Raw genomic sequence first — 27880 nt, 5'->3', positions numbered from 1 at the left:
TGCCAAGGTCCTGGGCCTCTGCCACCTCCACTGCCTCCGCCTCACAGGAGGCTCTGGGGGGGCCTCAGGAGGGGATTGGCTATCCCTGCCCCTTCCATCAGTGGGCCCGAGGACCTCTGTCTGGGAGGGCGAGGAGCATGGGTGCTAGGTGGGGAGCCCTTGGCTTTCAACCTGAGTCAGTGGAGGGTGGCTGAGTCATAAGGGGCCTCTGCAGAGAGACCAGCGCAGGCCCAGAAGGAAGGGTCCTGTCCAAAGCAGCCCTCGCTCTCCCCACAGGGGGCTGGCTGGGGGATGCTGTGGACGGGACCGCCTCTCTTCCAGACCAGGGACCAGCGAGGCAGCAGGATTGCTGACTTTGTGGGTAAAGGGCCAGAGGACACACGTGGCAGGTTTTCTGGGTCACAGAGTGTCACAGTGGCCCAGCTCTGTGGGGAGACAGCAGCCCCAGACGACGTGCCCGTGAATGGGCTTGGCTGTGTGCCTGGAACACTTTCTTTGGACCGTGCCAGAGGAGTTTCACCGGCCTTTCATGTGTCACAAAGCGCTATTCTTTTGAGTTGTCTCTAACCTTCGAAAACTAAGACGTGTTCTTAGCTCTTGGGCTGTGCAGCATGGGGGTGGGAGGCAGGATGTGGCTGCGGGCCGTAGTTTGCTAACCCCTGGCCTGGGTACCTCGGAGGCACGTAGGGAGTGGAGGTCCCTTGAGACAGGGTCTCCACGCTGTCCCCAGTCCCCCAACACCGGCATCCCGGTGAAAGCAGGAGGAGGAGCCTGCGCATCCAGACTGGGTCTGTGCACATAAAAGGCCATTCTCAGCACCCACTTCTTATAACCTGATGGGACCTTTCCGAACACCCAATCTGTGCTGAGCCTGGCTCCTGGCCCAGGCCACGCATCCCTCCTTTCCTGAGCCCACGGAGTGCTCCCCTGCACTGCCAACACCATCATTTATGTGTCTGGTCACCAAATGGACAAGCGTGTTGTTTCTGATCTTTAGCGATTTCAGAGGACATGGCCCAAAACGACCCCGTCCACCTGGCAGCACAGATAAGGCCCGGATGGTCGGGCCCTTGCAGGAGAAGGCCCCCCGAATTCTCCTAACGCCCACGAGGAGGCTGTACCGCAGCCCACGGACAGCAGATGACCTGATAGTCTGTTGAGGTGGTGGGAGCTCCCAGCAGCAAGCCCCACACTCACGAAAGCCAAGATCTAGACGCAGTCTGGCTCCTGCGGCGGCGCTGGCAGGGGCCTGAGACCCGCAGTCCTCGACAAGTGGCCCATTACCTCCCAGGTATGTCTGACCCTTAAGCCTGACGTCAGGAGTGCCCAGGGGCACTGGCCTAGAGAATCGCCCGCTCCCCAATCCTCTGCGCCTGGGTCATCCCAAGGCCTGTTGCGGCCAGCCTGTCCCGGCGCCATCTGCTCCGGACACAAAGCAAAGACCGTCACTGTCTTCCAAGTGACACACCATGGAGGGACTGGCCTCTGGGGGTCTTCCACCTGCAGCTGGGCACAAGGTCCAGCTCTCTCTGACGGTCCGGGGGCAGCTGGGCCTGAGCTCCTGGAAGCCCATGAGACCCCAAGCTCCACAAAGGCCTGAACGAGGTCCTGGGGCCAGTTCTGCACAAGGCAGGAGCCCTGGTGGGCACCCGACTGCAGGTCCTCCATGGGGTGCAGACCTGTCTGGCCAAGCTGGTGGAGGGGTCTCAGCAACCCCCCCATTTAAAGTGCCGTTCTAGTCCAGGTGCTGAGGAGGGAGACCCGGAGGTAGCAGAGAAATGCTCATCACTGTCCCATTTTGTTTGTGTAGGCCATGAAGCCAAGATAATAAACACAGCGTGTCCGGGAGCCTCCCCCAGGACGGCTCTGGGATTCCCCCAGGAAGAGCCCTCACCGCCATTCCTTCCTGCTCCCCCCGTGGCCCTCACTCCTTCCTTCTGGATGGGGGCCCACGGGGATGGGGTGGGTATAAAGGGCCGGGGGGAGAGTGCCCAGGCACAAGGCATTGTGCCACTGGGACTGGGCGACAAGACTCACGGTCAGGTATGGTGGCGCTCCCCTTCCACGATGGGACCTGGCGAGGTCCGATGGGGGCCCCCCTCAGAGGCAGGGGCCTGTCCTCTTTCCTCCAGGAGCCTTGGGACTCACCATCCAGAGGCCATGCTGCTGGGGCTGACTCTCTGCCTCCTGTGGAGCGCCACCTGCTGGGCAGAGCGTAAGTCTCACTGAGTCTGACCCTCCCAGCTTGCGGCCCACTGTGGGGGGGGTGCATCCTCACCTCCGCCCCAGCCCGTCCCCCGGGAAGGCCACACTCACCCTTCGCCACAGACCGACGACTCCAGTCCTGGAGCCTCGTAGCTGTCTGAAGGGCTGTGTCCAGCTCGGGGCAGGGACATGCTCCCCGGCCTGTGGTGCCCTTCTCTTCCCCTGCTGGTCCCCTTGTCCCTCTAGAGATGTATGGGGTCGGAGGAGGCACATATTTCAGCACCTCCAGTGACTGTGAAATCACCGGAGTCCGGGTGGCCGTGGGTCTCATTGGCCTGGTGAAGAGGTGAGTAGGGCCCGGAGCCCCATCGCCACGGCCTCAGCAGCCGGTGGAGGGGGCTTCGCACCTTGTCCCCGCTTCCCTGCGTGGGGGCTGGGGATGACCCTGGGAGTTGCGGAGCCGACAGCCACCAGTTCCCTGCTTGTCCCCGTTCAACGCCCCCTCGCCTGCACGTCAGCCCCTCCCGTTGTCTGCAAGTCCCGCTGGCTTCCCTGGGCTGATCTAAAAAGAGGGGGAGATGATGCTCCTCCCTCCTTTCTCCCTTCAACCCCAAACAGCCTCTCAGTCCGAGAGGCTCGAGATACTCTGCTCCAGATGCCCAACGGGGAGCCTGGGGGTGGGCTGTCCAGGGGAGAGTCGGAGGAAAGGCAGGGACGTCAGAAAGGATACTGGAGGGACACAAGTCAGCAGAAATGTGTGAAGGCCCAGAGTTGGTCCCTGCCCTAACCTTGCTCCAGGCCCGGGCGGATCCGTAGTCTGCATACCCAGGGTCCCGGTGAGAGCAGTAGGTGTCAGAGGGGACAGAGCGCGGGTGGGGCCAGCAGGAGGAGGCGTGTGGAGGGAACAGGCGTGTGGAGGGAACAGGGAGGTCAGCGGGGCAGAGCTAGTCGGACTCCCCAGGTGACCACGGGCGTCGTCTGCTTCTCAGGCCTGGGACCTGGTCTAGTCAGTAACTGGGGCTCAAAGTCCAAGCTGGGTCTAGGGACAGCTCCCCACTGTGTGCAGTGATAGCAGCTGACACCGCCCGTGGGGTCCCTTATGAATGATCTCGCTGACTGCCCCCAAACCACTTTCAGATAAGGAAACCAAGGCCTAGAGAGGCTGGGTGACCAGCCCAAGCCCACAAGGCCCAAAAGCATCAGAGCAGGGGTGTGAGGGCGACAGCTCTGTCCGCGGGCTGGGGATGTTTACCGGCAGTGAGGGGACTGCTGTCCTCACAAGGGGACGGAGTGCCCGGAGAGCCCGGCTCTGGCCTCCAGCTACCCACCCCCAACCCTGTCTCCCAGCATCCAGGTGCGATGTGGCAACTCCTGGGGCCCGGTGTTTGGCGCCTCGGGTGGGATGACCCAGGAGTTCCTCCTGCAGCCGGGAGAACACATCGATACCATCTCTGGCTCCTACAGGGTGTTTATCCGGTTCCTGTTCATATCCACAGACTGGGGGCGCTATGCCACGTTTGGGCGGGAAAGTGGCAACACCTTCTTGGCCGGTGGGGATGGGAAGGTGCTCACAGGAATCTGTGGTCAGCATAAGATTTTAGGCCTTTCGGGCCTCTGCTTTCACTGGGACTACCCTCCCGAGGAGGAGGAGACCACTGCATCACCCCCTACCTCGACTGCATGCAAGTAGGGCTCCCGGTGAGCCGAGGGGGCTGAGGGGAGCTGAGTTGACCTCAGCTGGAATCTGGCAATAAATAATGCTTCTGCGAGAACGGCGGCTCCATGTGTGGTCCTTGGGCCCGGGGTGTGACCGAAGCTTTCCCGGCTGGCAGGGGACAAGGCTTCCGGAGTAGAGGTGCAGGGTGCGGAAGGAGCAGGTCTGACGCCCCAGGCCTCGGGGATTCTGCCTGTGTAGACCTTGGGCCTCGGAGATCTCCCATCTTTCTGGAGTCTGGGCTCCAAGGACGCCCCCTACCCCGTCCTGACCCCAAGCCCGTCCATGGGCCTCTGACGGCCCAGGCTCAGTCCTGGTCTTCACCGAGTGGGTGACAGGACTCAGGGAAGCCAGCCATTCACATCCCCGCTCGCTGAGTGCACCTCTGCCGGGGCCTGGCCTCCCCCAGACCCTCACGGTTAAGAGAAGAGGCCAGGGGTCCGGCTGAAGGGTGCCCTGTGTGGGGTGGAAGCAGAAGCAGGTGGTGGCAGCTGCATTCACGGGGACAGAGGCAGGGCACTGAGTCCGGCACCTGCGTAGAGGCAGAGGAATTGGGGGCGTGCTGCAGGGACCCTGCCTCCAGGGATCCTCCCTCCTTCAAGGGGGGACCCTACCTCCTAGTGGCCCCGCCACCCCTTCTGAAAGGAGGCAGCATCTGGGCCTGCAGGTAGAGGGACACCTGGCCTGGTGGAGACAGAGCTGAGGGCATTCCCGGCAGAGCGACCAGCAGGGCGAAGGCAGCTGAAGACAGGCTCCTGGAAGTGTGATTGTGAGAGCAGCCTGGGATCTCGTGCAGACCCCGGGCACGCCCGTTCTTTGTGTGCCCCATCCCGAGCCTGGGATCCCACGTGAGAGCTTACCTCGAGTCCCAGCGACCTCCAGAGACAGGGCTTCCAAACACTGGGGGACGGTGACCGCAGGAAGGCAGGTTCTGCACTGCGCCACTGAGCACATGCACAGCCAAGTCTGGCTGCCGGCGCGGGCTGTCGGGTCTGGCTGCACCCGAGTGACCCCGTGGGCACAGGCCTCCAGCAGCTCCTGCCTGGAAAACGAGCGAACTGAGGCACAGAGAGCCCAGCAGCCTGGCCTGCGTCACACAGTGGCGGGCAGCAAGGCCGGGGTTCACTTGGGCTAGGAACCCCAGACCCTTGCTGACATTTTTCTCTGTTCTGCTTCTTACCCTTTGAAAGGTTGCTTGGGACCCACTTTGTGGTTCTCGTCTGGGCTCCATGGGCAATTTCAGAGAATCCATGAATGTGGCTGCTGGGGGTGGGGGGAAAGATACCTGTTTATTTTGGGTGTTTTCTCCTGGAAATTTGGTGTTTCCTTCACATGTGCGTGTGACCACACCAAGCTCATCAGCAGTGCCCATGACCTTGACAATGACACTTGTCCGGACTTCAAAGTTACAGGCATTTTCAGACGTGCCCCGGGATCTGTGGGTAGTAAAGGGGATTTGGAGAATACGTGCGAGGACACATTTTGACGAGCTCATCTGACTGTTTTCCTCCAGTGTTGTAGAAAAGCCCCTGGGCTGGGGCTCTCCACCCTCCCTCGACAGCGGCTCCCCGGTACCCGAGGTCAAGCGTCATTTCTTGCCCCTGGATTGCTCAAAGGAAAATCTGTTTTCAGTAGGAGACTCCTGACCGTTTCCAAAGGGGACTTTCTCAGGGCTGGCCGCTTCAAGGGGGGACCCTACCTCCCAGTGGCCTCCCACCCCTGTATGGCAACAAGGACGGTCAGAAATGGGATGGTGTTGAATAGGGTAAGCAGTCGCTGCCTTGTGACCAGATCAGAGGGGAAGGGAGGAGGACGGGCGAGAAGGGCAGGGGCTGGAGAAGGAGGAGACGCAGACAAAGGGGCTGGCTCTGGGCAGTCAGACCCACTGACTGCAAAGCACAGGCCGAGAGATGACCCGACGGCCATCCTGCCAAGCTCCAGAATGCTCCCAGCTCCTGCTCCTTCCCACTCTGATATTCCCAGATGCCTCTCAAGGAAGGTTGCCAGATACACAAATTTCAGCATTTCAGATAAATAAATAATGTTTTACCGAAGTAAGTATCAACCACTGCATTTTTAAAAGTGTAACTACAGGGGCACCTGGGTGCCTCAGTGGGTTAAAGCCTCTGCCTTCGGCTCGGGTCATGATCCCAGGGTCCTGGGATCGAGCCCTGCATCGGGTTCTCTGCTCAGGGGGAGCCTGTTTTCGCTCTCTCTCTCTGCCTGCCTCTCTGCCTACTTGTGATCTTTGTCTGTCAAATAAATAAATAAAATCTTAAAAAAAAAATAAAAGTGTAACTACATCCTAAATATATATATATATATAAGAATATATATATAAGAATATATAAATATATATATAAGAATATATATATAAATATATATATTTATTTATTTTAAAATATAAGTATATCCCAGACACTGCACTGGATATACGTATACTAAAGATTTTTTTGTGTTTTCCTGGAATTCAAATTTAACTGGGGGTTCTGTATTTTCATTTGCTGGATCTGGCAACCCTAACCCAAGACACGTTGTGTGCTGCCAGAGGAGGGGTCCTGAGACAAGCCAGTGGGAGCGGTCGGGAATGGAACCATCGGGAACATGGGCCCTTCTGGGACAGGGCAAGGGACCCGTGGAGGGGACGGAGTTGAGTGTGACGAGCGGAGACCCAGGGAGGTCTGGGGACTGAGCGTTCTCCTGAGGGGGTGCCTGCCGCTGACCTCTGAGACCCTGAGGCCCCAGAAAGGGGATCCTTCACTCGCTCCCATCCTGATGCCCCGCACTTACGATCCTTCCTGAGCTTTTAGTGCTTTTATCAGCAGCCTGCCCCAAAGCCTGTATCCTTCCCTCCTCCCTCCAGCACCCCAGGCCATGGGGGGGCAGGGGGCCCAGGTCAGGCCTGCTCCGGTGGCTTCAGCTTCGGGAAGTACTGCAGAGTCAGCATATCTGGGGACCCTCTGGAGCCCCGAGTTTTGCTCAGCCCTTGCCTAGATCTGGATCCCCAGCTCTCCCCTACTCTCCTCTGCCCCACGTATCCGTGGGAGCTCCCTCAGTGCCTCTAAAGGGCAGGTGTGTCTCGAAGGTGTGTCTTGAAGACGAGAGGCGGGGGCGGGGGCGGGGGTGAGGGGGGACAGAAAGGAGAGAGGGCGGGTCCAGCTCTGTCACCTCTGTCACTGGGCAGGTGTGCCAGGCTGCACGCGGGACAGCTGGGGGAGGGGCAGGGAGGGGCCAAGTTTTGGGGGGGTGGGGGAGTGGGCTGCAGGCAGGACCAGAGAGGCCAGGAGGCACGTGGGACTTAGGCCTCAAGGTCAGGAGCAACAGGACACAGAAGGAACTCCCAGGAGGCAGAGGCGAGGTTGGGAGGGAGAGGTCCTACAGGCTGGACACAAGGACATGAGGGGAACCCGTGTTTCCTACAGGCTTCAGGGACTTAATGAGAAGATGGCACCCAGGACAGTGTCATGGGGTGTCACCCACACAGCTGCACAGAAGGGCCCCCCTTTGGCTGGGTGCTCTGACGTCATCATCCTGAAGTTCTTGACAAGTGTGACTCAAGGAGCCCTGTGTTTTCACTGTACGCTGGGCATTCGAAGTCCGCAGCGGGTCCAAGAAGAGACTGTTTCCTGAGGCCCCTCTCCACCCTGCTCCCTGAGCCAGTCCCCAGATGGGCCAATCATGCCTCCTCTTCTGCTCCGGCCTCGCCTCCCAATGCCATGCAGGTCCCGCCAGCTGCACGTGGGCTGAGCCCCTTGCCCGGGCGCTGCCCAACCGCCCCCACCGTGAGGGGCACTGAAGATGGCACCTCTGGCACGGACACTTGCTGCGTTCCAGCTCCCAGCCCCCAGGAAGTGAGCCCTACAGCCCAGCCAAGCCCATAGGACATGGGGAGAGCAAAGGAGGGGTGGGGAGGGATGGTCACCCATGGTGACATTAACCGAGGCGAGGGATAGCCCAAAGCTGAGGGGCTCGTGTTGGCTCTGAGCACCCAAGCTGCGCCAGCCGAGCCCTGGACGGAGGCGAGTTAGAAAGCAGACAGGTCCTGCCTGAGACGGGCCCCTCGAGGGGGCAGAGATGTCGAACACTTTCCGCCCCAGGGATTTACTTGCCTAAGCTCATCTGCAGTCCCCTCCCCGCTGCAGCTTCCAGGGACTCATAGGTGGCCTGCTGTCCCAGCACTCCCTCGGCCCAGGCCTCACAACGTCACATCCCTGCTTCATTCCCATCTCACAGCTGAAGAATAAGCTGGGGACACATTTAGCACCTTCCCTGAGGTCACTCAGGAAGTCAGTGGCCAAGGCCAGACTCAATCCCAGGGACAAGTCGTGAGCAGGACCTTCACTGCTGCCCATCCCACCCCCACAGACATGCCAGAGGACAGACACTCGACATTGGGCTCCTGGCGCCCCTGGGCTCCTTGTCCCTCCCAGCCAGCTCCTGCCCCCTTCCCTGGCCCTGCTTCTCCTGAAGGTCTCCCAGTGCGCAGCCACATGCCCCTGGCTCCCTCCGATGCCAGAGCAGGGGCACCACCCACTCGTCCCTATAGGATATGCCCGGGGGCTCCCCGCCCCTGGGACTCATGGCTGACGGGAAGGGGCAGCCAACCCTGGGGAGGGGGCCAGGGTGGCAATGGGCAGCCTCCCCCCAAGGCCTGGGAGAGTCTCCCCGTAGGGCTGCTGGGATGACAGGAGTGGGGGCCGGGGGCCCAGAGGGCCCAGCTGAGCCCTCCAGCCAGCTGCTCTCAGGAAAGGGCACCCGGAGGCTGCTGACAAAGGGCTCGTGGTTCCACAGCTGAGCCCCAGGCTGGGAACCCTTTTGCGGGTTTGGCTGCCCTTTCAGGTTCCTCCTTTCCGCCTCCTGGAGGCACCTTCTGGGAAGGAGGGAGGGAGGGAGGGCCGGGATCTAGTCTGGCTAAGAACCAGGACTGCCCCAGGGACCAGGCAGCCAGAGCTTTCTTTATCGTCACCATTGCCCCATCACCCAGCTGAGCACTGGGCTATCGTCTCATCTGATCCTACAGCGAGTGAGCGACGTTCGCCCGGTTTTACAGATGAGCCGACGGGGAGCCCAGGAGGGGAAGTAATGGGTGAGCCTTCCACACGCCAGAGCTGGGGTCCCCGCAGGCACACACATGCCCGAACAGAGCCTCAGACCTGAGCTCGTGGATGAGGAGGCCAGAAGCCCACAGCCAGCAGCTCCCTACCTGCACGACGTCAGGGTCCTAGATGACGGGCTTGCTCGCTGTTTCCAGGGCCTTGGGTCCATCAGGAGGCTGCACAAGAGGACCAGCGGGTCACAGGGACTTCTCTGGTGACAGAGGGTGATTCGGTATGAAGCTCAGTTTTATAGACAGGGCGCTTCTCCAGGGAGGACCGGGACGGGGCAGAACGGGCCCCCGACCCTGGGGAGACTCTCTGTCCGGGAACTCAGCTTCATGGAGAGAGCCACAGACTGTCCCACGGCTAGGGCCAACCCCCTCGGCTTAGGGCCGTGGTTCCCACTGGGGGTGATGGTGCCCACAGGGGACTTCCGGCCATGTTGGGAGACATTTTGGGTTGTCACAACCGAGTAGGTGTCACAGACCTCGTGGAGATAGAGGCCAGGGACATTGGCACATACCCTAGAACACACAGGATGGCCCCCACAAACACAGAGGCAAAAAAGAACTCTCTGCCCCCAAACTGCAGGAGGCCAAGGCTGAGAACCATGGGATAGGTGCTTCGGTCTGTCCCACAGCCCCGCTCCCTTCCACCCCTCGTGAGTCTGATGGCGTCCAGAGTGGTGTCCATCTCCCTGGAGCTCCAAACCTCACAGCCGGAGGTCTGAGCCCCCATCCCGGCATGCCTTTGGGCCCAGAGTATCTTCTCTGGGATCCCGCTCCCCGACCCCGGTCCCCATCGCTCTGGGCTTTCCGGCGAAGGGGTGTTCAGTGACGCTTTCCCCATCAATTCACAGCTGCACGAGGCTGGCAGATACTTTTATTGTGGTGAAAGACACATGAGATTTGCCACGGAGCCATTTTAAAGCATATGCCGTTGCCGTTGCCGTTGTGTTGTCATATGGCATTGCCGCCGTCCCCCAGCCCCAGAAGCTCCTCAGTGCTCCGACGGGGGCCCCAGACCCCAAACCCAGGAAGCGTTCACTCCGGGTACTTCCCAGCTGTCTGATGGACCTCAGGCCGGTTGCACAGAGAAGCCTGCTCCCTGCCGTGGTGTCTGCGGATGGTTTTGTCGAGTTAGGTCTGGGGCCCGCGACAGTGCTGAGGGTCAGCCGCGTTCCCGTTGAGTTTTCCTGTTCTGGTTTCCCACTCAAAGTGAAACGCACGCAGTGAAACGCATCTACGTTCACAGTGAAGTCTGATAAAAATTTGACGGACGTACCCAGCGGCGTCACTGCCACTACACTCAAAACAGAGAAAGTGTCTGTCACCGCTGCAGGGCCCCTGGAGCCCATCTTCTCCCAAATCCAGGTCCAGAGAACCACTCATCTGGTTTGTTTTCTCCCTCTAAATTGTGTTGTCTTCTCTAAAACTTCAAATCAGCAAGGTCACATGGTATGTGATCCTTTTTTTTTTTTTTTTTTAAGATTTTATTTATTTATTTGCCAGAGAGAGAGAGAGAGAGAACACAGGCAGGCAGAGTGGCAGCAGAGGCAGAGGGAGAAGCAGGCCCCCCACCGAGCAAGGAGCCCGATGTGGGACCCGATCCCAGGATGCTGGGATCATGACCTGAGCCAAAGGCAGCCGCTTAACCAACTGAGCCACCCAGGCGGCCCTGGTATGTGCTCCTATATGTCTGGCCTCCTCTGCCCAGCGCTCTGGCTCAGAGGTTTGTCCCTGTCACTCAGACCTCACTGGTTCCCTCCCCGTCGAGCGTTGCACCATGTGCATCTGTCCGCGGATCAGCCAAGCGACAGCGGGGTGGTGGGGCCATTCTGCGTTCCCGATGGCAGCACCCGCGCCCTCCAGGCGGCCAGCACTTGGCATTGTCAAGCTCCCACATTTAGGCCATTCGGGCACTGCCGCCACAGAATGTCTTTCTACACCTCTGTTGCCCGCTCCCCTGGTCTTCCTCGCTGACGTCTCACACTGAACCTTTGCCCAGTTGTTTGGTATTTTATACGGAGCTCCCTTTTCCTCTGGCTGTCATCCGGTGTATGAGGTGAAGGGAGCAGCGGGTGACTTGCTGACGACTCTGTAAGGAGAGCTCCGGCCCGTTCCCGGCCTCATCTGGGGCGGCCTGGGCGCACCCTCGGGCCCCCCAGGGACGTGCGCCCGGTGTGTCTGTTCCGTGGAAGCATTTTCTCCGAGGCCTTAACTTTGTCACTGGAAGTCTGAAAGGTCCCTGCCACCGTGACACCAAGGTCTCTCGATGAAGAGGCTAGAGACATTTCGGATGTTCCCAAATTGGCAAAACACTGGCAGCTGGGGGAGAGGGAACAGAAGCTGCCATCAACTCTTCCATGAAATGCAGTTCTGGAATGTTTTTTCTCGTTACGAAAGTCCTACGTGTACACTGCAGGAATTACACTGGAAAGAAGTCCCACTACCCAGAGGGACCCACTGCTGACATTCTGGTGTATCTACTTCCAGTGTTCTATTTTAAGATTTTTTTTTTTAATTTAATTTTTTTTTAAAGATTTTATTTATTTATTTGTCAGAGACAGAGAGAGCGAGTGAGCACAGGCAGACAGAGAGGCAGGCAGAGGCAGAGGGAGAAGCAGGCTCCCTGCCGAGCAAGGAGCCCGATGTGGGACTCGATCCCAGGACCCTGGGATCATGACCTGAGCCGAAGGCAGCTGCTTAACCAACTGAGCCACCCAGGCGTCCCAAGATTTTTTTTTTAAAAGATTTTATTTATTTATTTGGAAGAGAGAGATCACAAGTACGCAGAGAGAGAGAGAGAGAGAGAGAAGCAGGCTCCCCGCCGAGCAGAGAGCCCGATACGGGACTCGATCCCAGGACCCTGAGATCATGACCTGAGCCGAAGGCAATGGCTTAACCCACTGAGCCACCCAGGCGCCCTAAGATATTTTTTCTTTATTCATTGGAGAGAGAAACAGAAAGGCAGAGCACAAGCACAGGGAGAGGGAGAAGCAGACTCATCACTGAGCAGGGAGCCTGACACGGGGCTCGATCCCCGGACCTGGAGATCATGACCTGAGCTGAAGATACATGCTTAACCCACTGAGCCACCCAGGCAGACCAACTTCTAGGGTTTTAAAATGCATTTAGGCAGGGGTCCCTGGCCGGCTCAGTCGGAGGAGCGCGCAACCCTTGATCTCGGGCTTGTGGGTTCAAGCCTTACGTTGGGTATAAAGAATACTAAAAAATAGGGGCATCTCGGTGGCTCAGTGTGTTAAAGCCTCTGCCTTCGCCTCGGGTCATGATGTCAGGGTCCTGGGATCGAGCCCTGCACTGGGCTTTCTGCTCAGCAGGGAGCCTGCTTCCCTCTCTCTCTGCCTGCCTCTCTGCCTACTTGTGATCTTTGTCTGTCAAATAAATAAATAAAATCTTTTAAAAAAATACTAAAAAATAAACTTAAAAAAAAATAGGATGGATTCAGGCGTATAAAGGGTTAAGTGTGATGAACAGGGCTCCTGGCTATAGAAGCTGGCGTTAGGGAAGAAAGACTCTGAGGCCAAAGAGGTTCAGGAGAAAAGCTACCGGGGGTGACCTGGACCTAGACAGGAGACAAGAAAAGCAGCCCCAGGTGTTTGCAGGGGGTCGTGTGGGAGCTGAGGCTTGGGGGTGCCGGGCAGGGGCGCCGGGCAGAGTAATTCTGAGCCAGAGGCCACCGGCCCCCGAGTGCACACGGGTGCACCCGAGTGTCCGTATGGATCTCTCTCCTGGAACCAGGGGACTGGTGGACGGACGCACGGAGCAACGCTAACATCCGTCATGCACCTGCTCGGGGCAGGCCCGACGCTCGGTGGCTTCCCGAGCGCTCCTGCACGAACCCTGGCACACACCTGCGGGGCGGGCACTACACTCCCATCTTCCTGGGGGTTCCTGCGCCCCAAGGGCCCGGGGCTTCAGCACGCCACAGCACGGGGTTCTCGCAGGCTGGGTCCCCCCATCTGTGACTTCCTTCTCGGTGACTCACAACAAGCTCAGAGATGAGGTCCCCGCCAGACCTGAGCCTGGGGTCCAGGCTGAAGAAGGGGCTGTTTATCCTGTGCCGGGGTCCTCTTCCTCACAGCTGGCTTTCGTGCCAAAGTCAGCCTTCAGGAACATTAGAGTAAATGTAACTACTTCCTTATCCACGTACTGGCTCCACCGCCACACGAACCTTTTCTTCTTATACAACATTGAGCTGTGCGGCTCCTGTCCCTAATGTGTCTCTGGGAGGTGCCCAGACTCAGCCCAGGGCCTGCCAGGCCCGCCAGGGTCCACCAACTCATCAGTCATGGCTGGGGAGTACCCCGGGAGATATTCTTTTTTTTTTTTTTTTAAGATTTTATTTATTTATTTGACAGATAGAGATCGCAAGTAGGCAGAGAGGCAGGCACAGAGAGAGGAGCAGAGAGCCTGATGCGGGGCTCGATCCCAGAACCCTGGGATCATGACCTGAGCCGAAGGCAGAGGCTTTAACCCACTGAGCCACCCAGGTGCCCCCCTGGGAGATATTCTGTTGTGAGGGCGGATGCACGGCAACTAGGGGCAAGGGGCTGAGTGAGAGCCCTCCATGCTGGCCTCCCACCCCGCCTCCTCAGGGCCAGGACCCACCCGCTCCCCTCACTAGGCTCCAGGAGCCCCTATGCTCCTCACTGGGCACAGGACAGCCTACCCCACCCCCTGCCAGGCACCAGGACCCCCTACCCCCCACCCCACCAGGCACCAGGACCCCCTACTCCCACCCCAAGCACAAGAGAACCTCCTTTGTCTGCTGCAGTCAGTGGGGGTCAGGGGTGGGGTGTTACAATCAGAAAGGTCAGTCTTCTAAATCCTCTCCACACACCACCTCTGGGGGGGGCCCGAGGGACAGAGACAAAGGGGCTTGTGTCTGGGCTGCAGTGGTAAACAGCTGGGAAAATCTTCCCGTGGGTTTGAGGGCAGGTTTGGGCTCCTTCCCTCTCATTGGTCTTGGGAGAGGTGGGAGGCTAGGGGGTGGGAGGCGTTGGCGGGAGTCACCTGTGGGGGGCAGGAGCTGAGTAGTCTCACTGCCTATCTACCGCCCTGAAGTTCTGGGCTCCCAGGAGCACGCACAGACCTGCGCACACATGCACGCCCATAATGGACAGGCGCAGGACACGGGGCGTGGTACCACGGCCCTGGGCAGTCAGTGGTCACTTGGGAGATGGGGCCTCGGCCCTGGACAGTGAACTGCAGCTCCTGGGTGGTGGGGATGACGCTGGGACGCGGCCATTATCAAATGCAGCAAAGAGGCCGAGGAAGTGAGGGACATTACCTGTGATCCTCCCTGTCCTCTCCTCACTGCTTTCTGGAAGGGCCTCGTGCAGAGCAAAGAGCTGGAGGTTTAACAAAAGAGCACAGAGAAGTGATGAGCGAGAAGAAGTCACCAGGAGGGACAGACTCAGCAGGGCCGGAAGGCCTGTCCAGGAGACAGAGGGAAGGTGGGGAGGGGAGGGACAGCAGAGGAGAGGCTCCGAGGGGCACTCGACAGGGCCAGGGAACATCTCCGAACATGTCCAGTGTGTGGCTGAGGCAGCAAGCCTTCTGGGCAGCTTCCCCGAGGCTGCTGGGGCTGGTCTGGGCCCCAAAGGGCCGATGCCACAGGACCATCCCACACGTCTGCCCCGCACTGTCCTCTCCCCCAGCTAGGGCTCCAGTCAGCCCCGAACTCCCTCCTCCATGGAATGTTTCAGAGACACCCCCAGGGAGAGGAGGGGCAAAGGGACACCATGGCTGCCTCTCCCAGCCCTCTGCGGACTAACTGGACTGAAAGCAGGTTATTGGGATGGAGGGTGTGCGAATGCCCAAATGCTGAGCCCGTCCCACAGGTCTGGCTTTGTCCCTGCTTCAAACACACATTGCCAAGCTGGCAATGGTTGCCAGGGCCCTGGGAGCAGCCCCTGGGTCACTGGCAGGGAGGGTAGGAGGTGGTGGTTGTGCCACTGGCCAGAGCGAGGAGATTCAGTCCTAAATGCCCAGCTGGCAGCCATGGTGACAGGCCAGGGGTGCAGAGACTGAAAATCGGGGGGCTCTGAGAGGCCGGGAGCCCTGGCAGCTGAGTCACTGCTGGGTGGACTGCAGAATTCTCCAGCTCTAAGGACACTTCTGGGAACACAGATCACGTTAAGAAACAAAATCCAGAGGAGGAAACATGAAGACTGGCTTGCGTTATCAGCGATGTGCGGGCCTGGCAGTGGGGAGCTCTGGGCTGCACCGAATGCAGAATGTTTAGGAGAAGCGGGGGCAGGGAGTGAGCAGCAGAAGGAAAGGAAGGATGGCTCCGGGGAAGGCTGCTTTCCCTCCGGGGCAGGACAGGGGTCTGAGGTGGCTTTCCACACCTTCTTTGGGGGATGGCCAGGCTTGGGAGAGCAGATGACCTCACCAGTGCCTGCCAAAAAGCTCCCACCCGCCGCTTAAGACCATGTTTCTGGGGGTGCCTGGGTGGCTCAGTTGAAGCGTCTGCCTTTGGCTCAGGTCATGTTCCTGGGCTTGGGATCAAGTCCCGAGTCGGGCTCCCTGCTCAGCAGCAAGCCTGCTGCTCCCCCTGCTTGTGTTCTCTCTCTCTCATAAACAAATAAAATCTTAAAAAAAAACACTTTTAAAAAAAGATTGTTTCTGGGGGAGCCACGCGCGTCAGGTGGGAGACTTGGCCCAAGTGATACCATTTGGGGCCTGGGATTTCTTTTTTAAAGATTTTTTTTTTTTTTTTTTAATTTGACAGCGATCACAAGTAGGCAGAGAGGTAGGCAGAGAGCGGGGTGCGGGGAGGGGGGAGGCGGCTCCCTGCTGAGCAGAGAGCCTGACGTGGGGCTTGATCCCAGGACCCTGAGATCATGACCAGAGCCGAAGGCAAAGGCTTTAACCCACTGGGCCACCCAGGTGCCCCCTGGATTTCTTTTTAACAATAATCCCAGCAGGACAGGCATCACCCTAGACTGCCCCAATCGAGCCTAGGCTGTCCTCCGCACAAGTGGGAGAAATGCCTCTCAAACTCCCTGGGGTAAAGGACTACCTCTTCACAGTCTACCACGGTCAGACGCTGTCCTGACCCGCTCGGGCTGCGACTGCACAGACCGGGGTGGGGTAGTGCAGACAAGCAGTTGTGTCCCCACCATTCTGGCTGCTGGGAGTCGGAAAGCAGGCATCACAGGGATGGGCTGCTCTCCCAGGCCCTCAGGAAGCCTCTGCTTCACACGGTCCAACCCATCAATGCGCTGGGAAGCGTGCGTGTTTCCCTGAGCCCTGTGAGCTGCTCTAGTCCACTGCAAGGGCTGGGGAGGAGGGACCGAGGGGGAGGAAGGACCGAGGGGGAGGAGGGACCGAGGAGGAGGAGGGGCGCTCCACTCTGCAGGCTGTGATGGAAGCACGGGACTGGGGACTGGCGTCTGGGGAGGGGCTGGGGCTGAGTCCCTCACCTGTGGGGCTGCTGCTGTCCCTGGGTGGACTGTGTCATGACTGGGCTGAATTCTGGGCACCCCCTGGTATCTGAGAAGCCCGGCGCTCACCATGCTGGAACCGGCTCTGGGAACCTTAAAAAAATCATGGCATGTGCTTTTGTAAAATACAATAATATAATTGTAAAATACAATAAAAATGAGTAACTAACAAATAGGAGGGGGGAGAAGACATAAAACACATACCTACATTTTCTATAAAAATAAAAATAGGGCGTGCCTGAGTGGCTCAGTGGGTTAAAGTTCTGCCTTTGGCTCAGGTCATGATCTCAGGGTCCTGGGATCGAGCCCCACATCGGGCTCCTGGCTCAGCGGGGAGCCTGCTTCTCCCTCTCCGTTGCCTCTCCCTGTTTCCTGCTTTGTCTCTCTCTAATAAAGAAATAAAATCTTAAAAAAAAAACAAACTAAATATACACACAGTTTATGACCCAGCCATTCCACTTCCGGGTGTTGGCTTGGCGGAAGTGAAAACACGCCCACATGTGAACACTTCCAAGTGTTCACAGAGCTTTAGGGGGAAACAGCCAAACCCAGAAACAACCCAAGGGCCCATCAACACGAGAATGAGTGAGGTCTCTCAGCGCTGTGGCCTCTCAGGAACACCGGGGCACACCGCCACCGGGGGAGCCCCCACAGGCATCCCGCTGAAGCCAAAGAAGCCAGGCCCAAGACAGGACAGAGGTGACTCCGTTTACCTCAAGTACCAGGAAGGACAGAAGACAGATCAGTAGTCACTCGGGGACTGGGAGGTGGGATAGGGGAACTGACCAGGAAGGGGCACAAGGAGGATTTTGGGGTGACTGAAACGCCCTGCAACATAGTATGTTAAACAGTATTACATGTCCCAGGGAAGGAAACAGTGCAAAGGAAGAAGCAAGAGGGGAGGGAGGGAAGGCTGCTTTTGTAAACAGGATGGTGACATGGTGGCATCTGAGCGCAGATCTGTAGGAAGTGGAGCCTGCAGTCACGTGGGGGGAAGCGGAGACTGCAGGTGCAAAGGCCCTGAGGCAGGAGCATGCCTGTGGTGTTCCAGTGCACACCTGGGAGCCCTGCAGCTACAGCTCCCTGACTGAGGGGGAGGGGGTGGGGAGGCCAGAAGGATGACGTCATTTCCTCTGAGGGAGGTGAGGAGCCCACAGAGGGTTCTGAAGGGAGGCGTGAGACTCAGGCTTGGAGACAGCCAGTCTCAGAGCTGTGCAGCTGTGCGGAGACGAGGCTGCTGGAGCCAGAGCAGAAGCAGGGAGCCCAGTGAGGAGGCCACTGCCGAAACGCAGGACCTGGTGGAGAATAACCAGGCCGGTGGAGGAACGAGTGGCCATGTCTGGACATATATCCCAGATGGAGGAAAACCAACAGGATTGGCTGATGGCCTGAATGTAGACCAGGAGGGCAAGAGAGGTGGTAGGGGGCGCCCACGGCAGCCACTACCTGCTCTCCGCCCCTGCGGCCCTGGGAACTGGCCAGTCCCCTCAGCTTGCTCACGGGGCGTCTGCAGGCCTCATGGGGCGTCTGCTCCTCTCAGTTGCTGAGCAAATCCTCCCAATTGATCGGGTGCCGTACTGTGCGTTTTCCCTGACCACCAGCTGGAGGGCATTTCGGGGGGCTGCACTCAACATGGACACTGGTGAGTTCGCCAGGACCCCATCAGCTGGGGCAGCAGTGAGACTCCTTCAGGTGCCTTGGGGGACGGCAGCACCGACAAAGAGACTTGAATCAGGGAAGAGACAAGGAAAGGCTTGTTCTTGGACAAATTCTTTACATCCTTGGGATCCCTGAAACAGCATGGGGGTGCCCTCTGCAGGTCCAGGATTCTTGTGGGCAGGTATGAGCTCAAAGCCTTCATAATTTGGATAATTCATATGTGCAGGACGCCTGGCCGGCTCAGTTGGTGGAGCAAGCAACTCTTGATCTCAGGGTTGTGAGTTCGAGCCCCACACTAAATGCAGGGGTTACTTAAAAATAAAATCTTAGGGCGCCTGGGTGGCTCAGTCAGTTAAGCATCTGCTTTCAGCTCAGGTCATGATCCCATAATTCCGGGATCGAGTCCCGCTTCGAGTTCCCTGCTTGGAGGGGGGTCTGCTTCTCCCTCTGCCCTTCACTGTGATTGTTCTGTCAAATATAAATTTAAAAAATCTTTATAAAAAAAATAAAATTTAAAAATTAAAAAAAATTAAAATCTTTAAAAGAAAACCTAAATGTGACCTGATTGACGAAATCTAACATTACTGTTTTCATGATAACAAAAAGAGTTTTCTGTAAAAAACCAAGAAGTTTTCTACGAATCTAAAACTATTGTAAAACAGAGGGTTTGCAAGTATAACAGCTAGAAATGCAATTAGTGGCAAGTAAGAGAAGATGGACCGACAGCGGCTTGGACGCACACGGATGCACGGATGGAGGCAGCTGTCAAAGACCGGATAGTGGACCCACCATGTCCTCACACCTACAGCTCCTGAATCTTTGCCGTCATTGTAACAGCTTGTCACCTCATGGTGATAAGATGGCTGCTGATGTTTAAGCAGCACATCAACATCCAAGACTAGAAGAAGGAAGTGGATGGGAAAGGATGTTGGCTGAGTATGTCCCTTTTACCAGGAAAAAGCCATCTTCCCAAGAAACCACCCACCGGACATCTGCTTCCCTCTCCAGGACCAACACTCCAGTGACCTTGCAGGAGATTGCGGAATTGACCTTTTCGCTTTTCCAGTACCTTCAGAGGAGGAAGCAAGGGAGGGGCATGGGCTTACCTGGCACGGAGGCTGCCACCGCAAAAGAGCTGGGCTCAGTGCCTGTGTGCTCACTTGCTCTGGACGTGCGGGCAGAACCGTGGAGTCCCGGGCATGGGGGTGGACGTCTCAAGGGTTAAAGACCTGAGGCGAGAGCATGTGGAGGGACAGACTGAGTAGCCCGCAGCTAAGGCAGCTCCTGCTGGAATGACATTTGTCACCTTGGGGAGGTCAGGGGAGCTCTGGGAAGGGCTGTTCTGTGTGGGAGGCTGTGGCAGGTGGAGACAGCTGCCCCCTGGGCCCCGGGGACTTCTGAGGAGACCACCGGCAGACCCAGGGACTCTGTGGTCCCCAGAGGCAGCTGGGGTCCATGGAGCCAAAACAGCCAGTCCTGCCCACCCAGAGTGGTCCAGATTTGGGGGTTGTTCCTAGCCCAGCTCCAACCCAGGAGCAAAAGGGCTTCTCTGCTGGCACTGGGTGGACTCGGTTTCCACCTCCTGGATGCCCCAGCCCTGAGCAAAGAGGGGTCAATGCATACGGTGTTGTGGTGGGGACCCAGGTGCTGGTTTCCCACTTGGCGCCCAGCCTGCCCTCCCAGCCCGCCATCCAGCTTCTCCAGGAGGGTGCGCTGGGGGCTCCCTGGAGGCTCAGAGCCCAACTCAGAGAGAACCCACCCCCACTGGAGTGTCCTGGTAATACCCCTACCCGTTCCCTCCCTCAGGGGCTTCTGTGGGGGTTCCTCTGTTACTGGGGACCAGGGAGAACATGAGGAACAGAAGACGGAGAGGGGAAGAATGAGGAGAAGCAGCAGGAGCAGAAGAAGGGGCGAGGGGTGCTGGGAGAGCTTGGAGGACAGAGGGAGGAGGAGGCATAGCAAGAGGTGGGGCGGGCTGAAGGCAGGAGAGGGGGCAGGGCAAGTGGCAGGTAAGGAGGGGACTGGGTCACAAAGGGAGGGCTGGGATTTGGATGCAGCGCTGACCTGAGTTACTGCTCCCTCTCCAGGCTGGTTCCCAGGTGAGCAGGAGGCCGGGGCCCTGTTTGTTTTTTGATAAAACCAACCCCAAGGCAGGTACTGTGGTCTGGTAACAACTCCAGGGTCATCAAAACAACACGAACCAATGCTTGAGAAGCTGCTCCTTAGGAAGGGGGCCCAAAAGCAAGCCAGCCAGAACCCCGTGCTGCCTTCTCAGAAACTCGCTTCATAGGCAATTTCTAGCTGGAGACACTTTGTAAGCAGTCCGCCGGCATGACCGCACCTAGCTGCTTCCTTGACTTCTAGAATGAATCTCTTTGTGTGAACCACCATCGGGTTCACACAACCACAGAGCCCTCAGCTGGCACATCTATGGGCTGCAGGGAACCCCAGGTGGGTGAGGATGAGGTTCTCGGGGTGGGGGGGGCCTCTGGGGGGCAAGCCCAGGAGGCCAGAGCCCCCGCTGCAGAGGAGAGGGCGGGAGAGGGGCAGTCCCAGGGAAAGGGGGCTAGCTGACAGACCCTCTGTGGCCCAGGACTTGCCCCCGCCACCCGCCGTGGGCTCAGGCCAGCTGACTCTAGCCCACTTTGTCGCCAGGCTTAGTGACCTCCCATCTCATTGTTTTGCTCCGTCCTTGTAGGACTACTCACAGAATCAGCAGTGAGTCACTCCTGAGTCCGCTCCTAGGGGTGCATAGGCCCTGGTTGCCTCAGCCCAAATCCAGGAGACCTGGTTCACAGGGGAGGGAGGGGACACCCCACTCTCATATGGGCGGGTTTTTCCTTGCTAGCCCAGTTTTGGAAACCCAACAGGCAGGTTGGGGGCCTGGACTGGGCCTGCAGCCCGCTGGGCCTCCCGCCTCCTCTCTCTGTGGCCTTCCGGTGGGAGGGGGTCATAGGAAAGAAGTGCAAAGGCCGGGGGTCGGAATGTTGAAACACAGGTGCACAGGACACCTGGTCCCTGGCGTGCCACCACAGTCACACCCATCTGCCCCATTTTAATCCCAAGTGTACCCCTGCTTCCCAATGTCCCCACACCTGGAAAAACAGGAACAGGGCAATAAATAATTTATTGAAATTAGAATAAATAAGATATACGGGCAGGGCTACAAATAACTGTAAAAATCATTAACATATATACACATAGAAAGGTGCTCCCGCGGGTGGGGCAGGGCCCCCCACCCCGCTGCAGAGGCAGCTGTGCCAGTACGTAGGCGCCCCCCGGAGGCAGGTGGCTCACTTACAATGGCGGCCGCCCATCTCCCTGGATCCTAAGGCACAAGGCCAAGGGAGGGCCTGCTCCCCTGCGAGTGCCCGCGGAGCTGCACCCCCTGCACGATCCGCATCACCCAGGAGCGGTGGGCAGCCAGGCTGATGTAGACGCCAGGCCGGTCGCGCTCTGCGCAGCCCTCACCCCAGCTGATGATGCCCGCCAGCAGCCAGGTGCCCTCCACCTGGCACATGAGGGGGCCTCCGGAGTCACCCTGTGGAGAGGAGGTGAGGTCAGGGACCCATGTGGGTCAGGGCTGGGCAGAGCCCAGGACCGACACCTCAGGTGGCAAGGGGTTCCCTTGTAGGGTGGGTGGTGGGGGTGGGCTTCTGCAACCTGGCAGACAGGCCCTCGGACTCACTGCTGGTGAGGGGCACTTTGTGCCAGACCTCGGCGCTCACAGCCCAAGCCACACCAGCACCCCGGGTAGCAGAGGAGGAGCCACGAGCAAGATCTAGTGTCCGAGCCACCCACTGTATGGAGCTGGAGCTGGGGGCCAGGACAGAGGAACCCCCTCAGAAGGAGGCAAGCTCCCAGAGAGTGGGGTCCGGCACCCCAAGACGCTCAGCAGAGCTTTGGTGTATGGCCTGGCGGACGGGTGCCTGGGCCAAGCAGAGGCCCAGTTCTGTAGGCATCTCGGGAACTCGTGGGTCCCAGCTGACTTGGGGGGCAGGCAGCGGGCAGTGCTGGGAAGAAGGTGGGTGCTCACCAGACAGGCATCTCGCTGCCCCTCCAGGTAGCCCGCACACAGCATGTCCTCAGTGATGGCACCCTGCCCTGCTCCCCTCCAGTACAGGCGGCCGCAGATTTCTGAGTCGATGATGGGAACCTCCAGTTTCTGCAGGGTCTGGGGATGGGGCAGGGGCACTGGGGGCAGGGAACAGAGCATCAGGCTTGGGAAACCCTCTCTTCACTGTCCCCACGGCCCCTCAGTCCCCCTTGGAGGCCATTCTCAAAGGCTAACAGTCAACTCTGTCAGATTCTCCCAAACGCCTATAGAAAACCCCAATTCCCAGACTCCACCTCTGGATCTACTGAACCCAAACAGGAGTGTGTATCCTGAGACCCAGAATTTTTGGAGATTGGAGATGCCCACAAATGGAGAGAATCATGGGTCCCAGCTCAAGCACTGCCTTGTCCAGCGTGGGGACGGGACAAGGGAAGTGGTCAACACCATCGCCCCATGCTAGAGGCTATTAGGACATTAAAGTCCCCCAAACCCCAGGGAACTGGAGGCCTTGGGGACAGTCTGCAGACCCTCCCCAGCCCATAAATGGAGTTCCTGGAGAAGCCCCGTAGGATGACCATGGGGAGGCTGCCCGCAACCTCAGACTCAGGAACCCCCAGGAACCTGGTGTCATTTCTTATACTTCTTTTGGAATCTGGTTGAGGTCCCATTTTTCTTACACTTTTTCCTCTTAGCCTGCCTCCCCATTATCTACCTACCTGCCTTCCTTCCCTCCCTCCCTTCCTTTTTTTCTGCTTCTCTGTCTCTTACTTTATCTGCCTTGTGATGTTTTCCAGACTCGGTCTGACAACTGTTTTCTGGTTATGGGGACTATGTCCTTCTGGAAATTTTGCCCGCAATTATGGCACGCTGCCACCAGGAGGAGCCCGTTTCCCACTTGGACGTCTGGTCCGCAGTCAGCCTGGCCCCACACGCTTCTTCCAGCCCTTCCTCCATCACTTAATAGCCTCACTGATCTGCCTGCTGCGGCCTCAGGACATCGCCACAGATCCCTTTTACGGAGAGAGGCCCGTAGCTGTCCGCCTAGCACTCCATGACTCCCCACCTCTGGACTGCAGCTCACTTTTTGTCACTGTCATCAGAAGAGAGTCTTTTTCCTTCTGCTACGCCTCTGGCCTCTGCCCTCTGCTCCCCATCGTCCCTGTGTTCTGGCTACCCTCCAGCCCCATCGCGGGAGGGGAGAAGCCACACCTCCATCACTGATGCTCCCCCAGCCTGCGATCCAGCAGCGTGTGTTCGGAGAGAGGTGGACGGAGGAATCAGGCAGGCAGATGGGCAGGACTCGCTCAGAGAAGCGGATGGAGTGCTCCAGGCGCACCAGGGCGATGTCCGCACGGGATCCCTCTCTCCAGGAGTACACGGGGTGGGACCGAACCCAGGCGATACCCACCTCCTGGGACCTCGGGCCAGGGTTCCCCAGCCGCCAGGCCCCTAGCAGCACAGAGAACTGGGATGGGTTGTTCAGATTGCTGGCAGGAGAGGAAAGGAGATCGGGTCACTAAGGAACCTGGGGCGTAGGGTGCCAGGAAGTGTCTGGGGGATGACATGCTCAGGAAGGTCCCTGAAGCAGGGTCTCTCTTCTGAGAGGCTCCGAGACTGGACCGAGACCTGGAGACTGGGGCTGAGTGGGGAACCCAGCGTCTAGGGCAGAAAGCCTGGGTGTCAAGTACAGGACAGGACATGCATACCCCTTGAAGCAGTGGGCGGCAGTGACCACCCAGCGGCTGGTGAGCAGCGAGCCCGCACAGTGGTGGGTCCCGTTCTTCTGGATGCTCACGACCCAGGGCCACTCGGCATCGCTGCTGTCCTCGCCACCCACGATCCGGTTCAGCTGCTGCGGCTTCCCACAGGTCGGGGGAGCTGGTGGAGAAGAGTCACGTTTTGTCACCCCTGGGGCCCAAACCTCCTGCCCTGGCTATGCCCCGTGCTGTTTCTCGTGTGTGGGGGGGGCCCTTCCCCGCTGTTCCTCTGCCCTCCCCTCAAGCTGGCCTTCCTCTGAGCTCCTCTCACCCGCCTGATGTCACCAGGCCCCCTTTGCAGCCTGCCTTCCTCTCCTGCTCCGCCAAGACAGACAGACTCCCCTGCCCCTGCCACTTGGTACAGGCCCCACTCACCAGGTATCCTGGCAGCATGGAGGGAAGCTGCAGGAGAGAGAAGGAAGAGTCAGGTGAGCGGAAAGGAGGCCCCCGCCCCCAGTGCCCAGGGCAGCTCCCCAGACCTCCAGGGTGGGGCATTTCCTGGAGCCTGGGTAGGGCCCACAGAAACCTCAGGCGCTCTCTCTCAGTTGCAGCCTTACCCTCCCACCAGCCTCCTGGCCCGCCTGCGCCCACGCTCCATCCCACCTGCCTGGCAGAGGACGGCCGGCTCCTAGGCACCTCTCTCGGAGGCTAAGAGTCGGGGCGCACACGCCCAACCCTCTTAGGTTCCCCCAGACCTGAGGGTGGGGCCCGAGACCCTCTCTATCCCCAGCCCTAGGCCTACAACAGAAATGCGTGGATTGGAGAGCGGGGAGGAGGACGAGGATGAGGGGGACAATGGATAGCTCGGGGAGGGCTGAGGTGTAGTGAGGTCCAGGCAGGGGCGCAGCCTGCCTCAGTGTGTCCTGCAGTCCTGCTGGCAGCCACAGGACACAGCAGAGAGGATCAAGCAGCAGAGAAGGCGGCGGGGGTGGAAAGGAATGGAGACCAGGTGCAGGCAGGGCCGGGAGGGACTGGCAGGTGGGCAGGTGCTGAGTAGGGAGCAGGAAGGGGGTGGCTATGGGGGGTGCAGAGGAGCGGGGGGGCAGAGCCTCAGAACTCACCTGCAGAAGCCAGAAGCAGCAGTGGGGTTAAGATCCTGAGACTGCCCCCACCCAGGGCTGGGGGAGCTCTGGAAACTACCATGGCCAGCAGGGGCACAGGCGCACGGCTGGGAGAGCAGTCCTGCCTGTGACGGGGTGTGTGGAGTTCCCTACAGGTCACCCGAGGTTTTATCCTGGGAGGTGGAATGCTGTTGGACCAGTCCCCCAACTGAGTGAGTGGTTCAGTCCCTGCCACCCCAGGCTATAGGTCACAGGAGGGGTGGGACTGCTGGGAGGAAATGAGCCGTTAAGGGGACTGGGGGCTCTAGCTGAGACCCCTCCCTCTGCCCTGGAGCAGTGGATTCAGGGATCTGGTTTGGGAGCTCAGGACCCTGGCTCCAGCTGTGGGCCTCGGATCTACCCTCTGGAGGAGCAGAACCCGGACCCAGAGGTCTAGGCCAGTGGCACTGACATTGCAAAAGTCCCCCAGTTTGGGTGCTGAAGGGAGGGCCTGGGGCCTGGGCCTGCAGCAGCTGAAGGCTAGGATAAGGAGTCTTGGCGAGGTCCCAGGGCCTTGGGGAGAAGGGGGCTGCCCAGAAAGGCTCAGTAACGGCTCCTTCCTCCAGGGGCCACCGTGACTCAGCCAGGAGACCTCACCAAGCCCCGGGCTCTGGGATCCCGTTAACCACTTCCTGGAAAGCTATGAATCAGGCCCCCAGTGACTGCTTGTCATGTGGGTCCTGCCACTTGGTGGCGAACAACTCACCCCTCACCTGGACTGCAGGGAAGACCTGGCAGGGCCGGCCAGGTGCCCAGGTGGCTGACTGACACGGCTGCCTGGGCAGGGCTGGGTGCCATCCCCCACACTCGGGTCAGAGGGCAGCGGGGCTCCACTGGCGCAGGGGGTGCCCCAGATGAGACCCGGTGACCAGGGGTCCCCACCAGTTCCTCCCTCAGTGCCCCGATCCCATGATGCCCCCACCCCAAGCAGGAGGGGCAGGCCGATTCCTCTTCCAAGACCCACCATGTATCTCTGTCCTTTTGTTCATTTGATCAATAAGCCCTGTGCTGGGAAGGAGCACAACATAGTGGGAGCCTACTGTGGGCCCCGCCCCGCTGCATCTCAGGGGAGGAAACAGGGCCTGGTGGGAGGGTGGAGTTGGGGTGGGGGGAGCCTAGATTTGAACCTCAATCTGGAGGCAGGTGACTGGACGGGACTCAGCAGATCCTGAGGGATCCCGGTCCAGGGGCTGGATGGTTTTTACCCAAGGGCCTAGGTGCGGGGGTGCTGGGAGTCTCAGGGGCCCAAGGAGGCGCCGGACTCTGGCGGCGGCCAGTGAAGGCCACCCAGAAAAGGAGGGCCTCGAAACAGAGGCCCAGAGGGCAAGTGGGAGTGGGCCGTGCAGACTCAGGCAGGAGGGTCCTCGCAGGAGAGAGGGAGTCTGGGCTGGGAGGAGCTGGGGGCCCTCCAGGCCGCCCCTTAGTGCACCCCACTGGGCACACCACCTCAGCCTCTCTGGCGCTCCCCAGCTTGGCCAACATGCTCCGCTCTCACAGCCTGTGTGGGGGGCCGACTCCAGCGCTGCCTCCCCACCCAGGATGGAAGGGTCTGGCGGTGGCAGGTGTCAGCAATTGGCCGCCTCCCCTGGAGACTGGGGGTGTCAGTACCAAAGGACCATCGGTGTGTGTTACTGGCCCCCCTCCCCCCCTCCCGCTTCGGTGGGAAGGGCAGGAGAAAACTGGGGGTTAAATTGCAGCCAGAATCACCCCTCCACGTCAGGGCAAGCCCGCCCTCCGCTGCACCCCACCCACCCCGAACAATCACCACCTGATGCACTCTTCCCAGGACTGGGAGGAGGGGGCTGCCCGAGAGCACCCTTGCCCAGTCGCCAAGGTGAGGGGCTGGTTCTGCAGGTGCTCTCCCTCACCTGCCTCCGATCCTGGGTCACCCCTGTACTCCATGCCTAGCCTCAAGCTCCCCCAACCCACTCCCTTCCTGCTACTAAGGTGGCTGGCCTCCCAGGCTCATTTGATAAGCATTTACTGGGCAACTGCTGTAGACCAGGCCCTGTGCTGGGCACTGGGAAACAGTGGTGGGTAAGACACAGGTCCTGTCTTCAGGCAGCCCGCATCTTCCCGGCGCTGGGAGGTGGACCACACGACGATGGTGAGTCAGGGACGAGGGCAAAGGGGATTCTGGAGGATTCTGCTGGGCTGAACCACTCCAGACTGCTGCCTCCCCAGCGTCCTCTGTATAACAGCCTTTCCTGACACCTGGGTGACTGCCCAGGTGACCCAAGGGGCAGGCATGTGTCCTGAGAGGTCACTGTCCCCAAGACAGGGTAGCCTGGCCGAGGGCCTCAAGCGGAGGGACCTGGCAGGTGCCACAGAAGTCCTAAAAAGCCAGTGAACTCTGGCACGGGTCCTAAGCAAGGCCCCAGTTCCCAGAGTGGGGACCCTGGCATGATTCAACAGTCAACCAAAGACCCACGGTGTACATACTGTATGCTGGAGGGACGCCAGGCGTGCTGGCTGGGCCCCTCGTCAGCTGGGCACCAACCCTGCCGCCTACCTGTAGCCGTCTATCTGGGGTGCCCTCTCAGGGCCAAGGATGAGGCCAGAGGTATGCCTACTAATGCCATCCCCGGCAGGGCAGACATCTGCATTGGGCCGCACACTACCCCCCAACCCACAACCACCAGGGCCCGCTGGGCACCGCTGCACCAGCCCAGGACACAGCAGGGAGTGAACTGAAACCAACCCCAGAGGAAAGACAAAAACAATAGGAATAAATCATTTAGTCTGATGGACGATGAAGTCCTGGGGAAGCCCAACCAGGAAGGGGATGCGGCCGGGGAGAGGGTGGCCCTTGTGTCGG

The 27880-nt window shown here is 59.2% G+C and overlaps 3 protein-coding genes across 3 annotated transcripts; 1 reads left to right on the top strand and 2 right to left on the bottom strand.

The window, feature by feature from the left end:
• The first annotated feature begins 2160 nt into the window (after positions 1 to 2160).
• Positions 2161 to 3981, top strand: ZG16B (zymogen granule protein 16B). Its single transcript, XM_044234165.1, has 3 exons — positions 2161 to 2215; positions 2452 to 2551; positions 3553 to 3981. Exons 1-3 carry the CDS (start codon positions 2161 to 2163, stop codon positions 3893 to 3895), a joined length of 498 nt encoding a protein of 165 aa, XP_044090100.1. The 3' UTR covers positions 3896 to 3981.
• Positions 3939 to 21176, bottom strand: LOC122896066. The gene is made up of 10 exons (XM_044234006.1): positions 20213 to 21176; positions 19255 to 19377; positions 16469 to 16582; positions 14329 to 14389; positions 9123 to 9226; positions 5205 to 5355; positions 4780 to 4961; positions 4599 to 4674; positions 4337 to 4507; positions 3939 to 4046 (listed from the first exon to the last, which is right to left on the bottom strand). The coding sequence occupies exons 3-10, from the start codon at positions 16504 to 16506 to the stop codon at positions 3939 to 3941; spliced, it is 891 nt and encodes a 296-aa protein (XP_044089941.1). The 5' UTR covers positions 16507 to 16582; positions 19255 to 19377; positions 20213 to 21176.
• Positions 21177 to 21258: 82 nt separating this feature from the next.
• On the bottom strand, positions 21259 to 26715 carry LOC122896144 (brain-specific serine protease 4-like). The gene is made up of 6 exons (XM_044234163.1): positions 25024 to 26715; positions 24338 to 24364; positions 23912 to 24083; positions 23415 to 23692; positions 22185 to 22342; positions 21259 to 21689 (listed from the first exon to the last, which is right to left on the bottom strand). Exons 1-6 carry the CDS (start codon positions 25103 to 25105, stop codon positions 21477 to 21479), a joined length of 930 nt encoding a protein of 309 aa, XP_044090098.1. The 5' UTR covers positions 25106 to 26715; the 3' UTR covers positions 21259 to 21476.
• Positions 26716 to 27880: the final 1165 nt, after the last annotated feature.

This window comes from Neovison vison, chromosome 14, assembly GCF_020171115.1.
Source record: "Neovison vison isolate M4711 chromosome 14, ASM_NN_V1, whole genome shotgun sequence".
Classification (NCBI taxonomy): domain Eukaryota; kingdom Metazoa; phylum Chordata; class Mammalia; order Carnivora; family Mustelidae; genus Neogale; species Neogale vison.
Note: the sequence above shows the minus strand (reverse complement) of the source record. Positions and strands in the feature narration are given on the sequence as shown.

Coding starts and splice junctions, on each gene's coding strand:
- LOC122896066 (XM_044234006.1), bottom strand. CDS start 16,506: ATGACACAGTCCACCCAGGGACAGCAGCAGCCCCACAG. Junction 4,675..4,779: donor GGAGGTCGCTGGGACTCGAG/GTAAGCTCTCAC, acceptor TCACACTTCCAG/GAGCCTGTCTTCAGCTGCCT. Junction 4,047..4,336: donor CCTGGCCTCTTCTCTTAACC/GTGAGGGTCTGG, acceptor CTACTCCGGAAG/CCTTGTCCCCTGCCAGCCGG.
- ZG16B (XM_044234165.1), top strand. CDS start 2,161: ATGCTGCTGGGGCTGACTCTCTGCCTCCTGTGGAGCGCCACCTGCTGG. Junction 2,216..2,451: donor CGCCACCTGCTGGGCAGAGC/GTAAGTCTCACT, acceptor TTGTCCCTCTAG/AGATGTATGGGGTCGGAGGA. Junction 2,552..3,552: donor CTCATTGGCCTGGTGAAGAG/GTGAGTAGGGCC, acceptor CCTGTCTCCCAG/CATCCAGGTGCGATGTGGCA.
- LOC122896144 (XM_044234163.1), bottom strand. CDS start 25,105: ATGGTAGTTTCCAGAGCTCCCCCAGCCCTGGGTGGGGGCAGTCTCAGG. Junction 22,343..23,414: donor GGGGAGCATCAGTGATGGAG/GTGTGGCTTCTC, acceptor CCCTGCCCCCAG/TGCCCCTGCCCCATCCCCAG. Junction 21,690..22,184: donor GGCAGCGAGATGCCTGTCTG/GTGAGCACCCAC, acceptor TCCTCTCCACAG/GGTGACTCCGGAGGCCCCCT.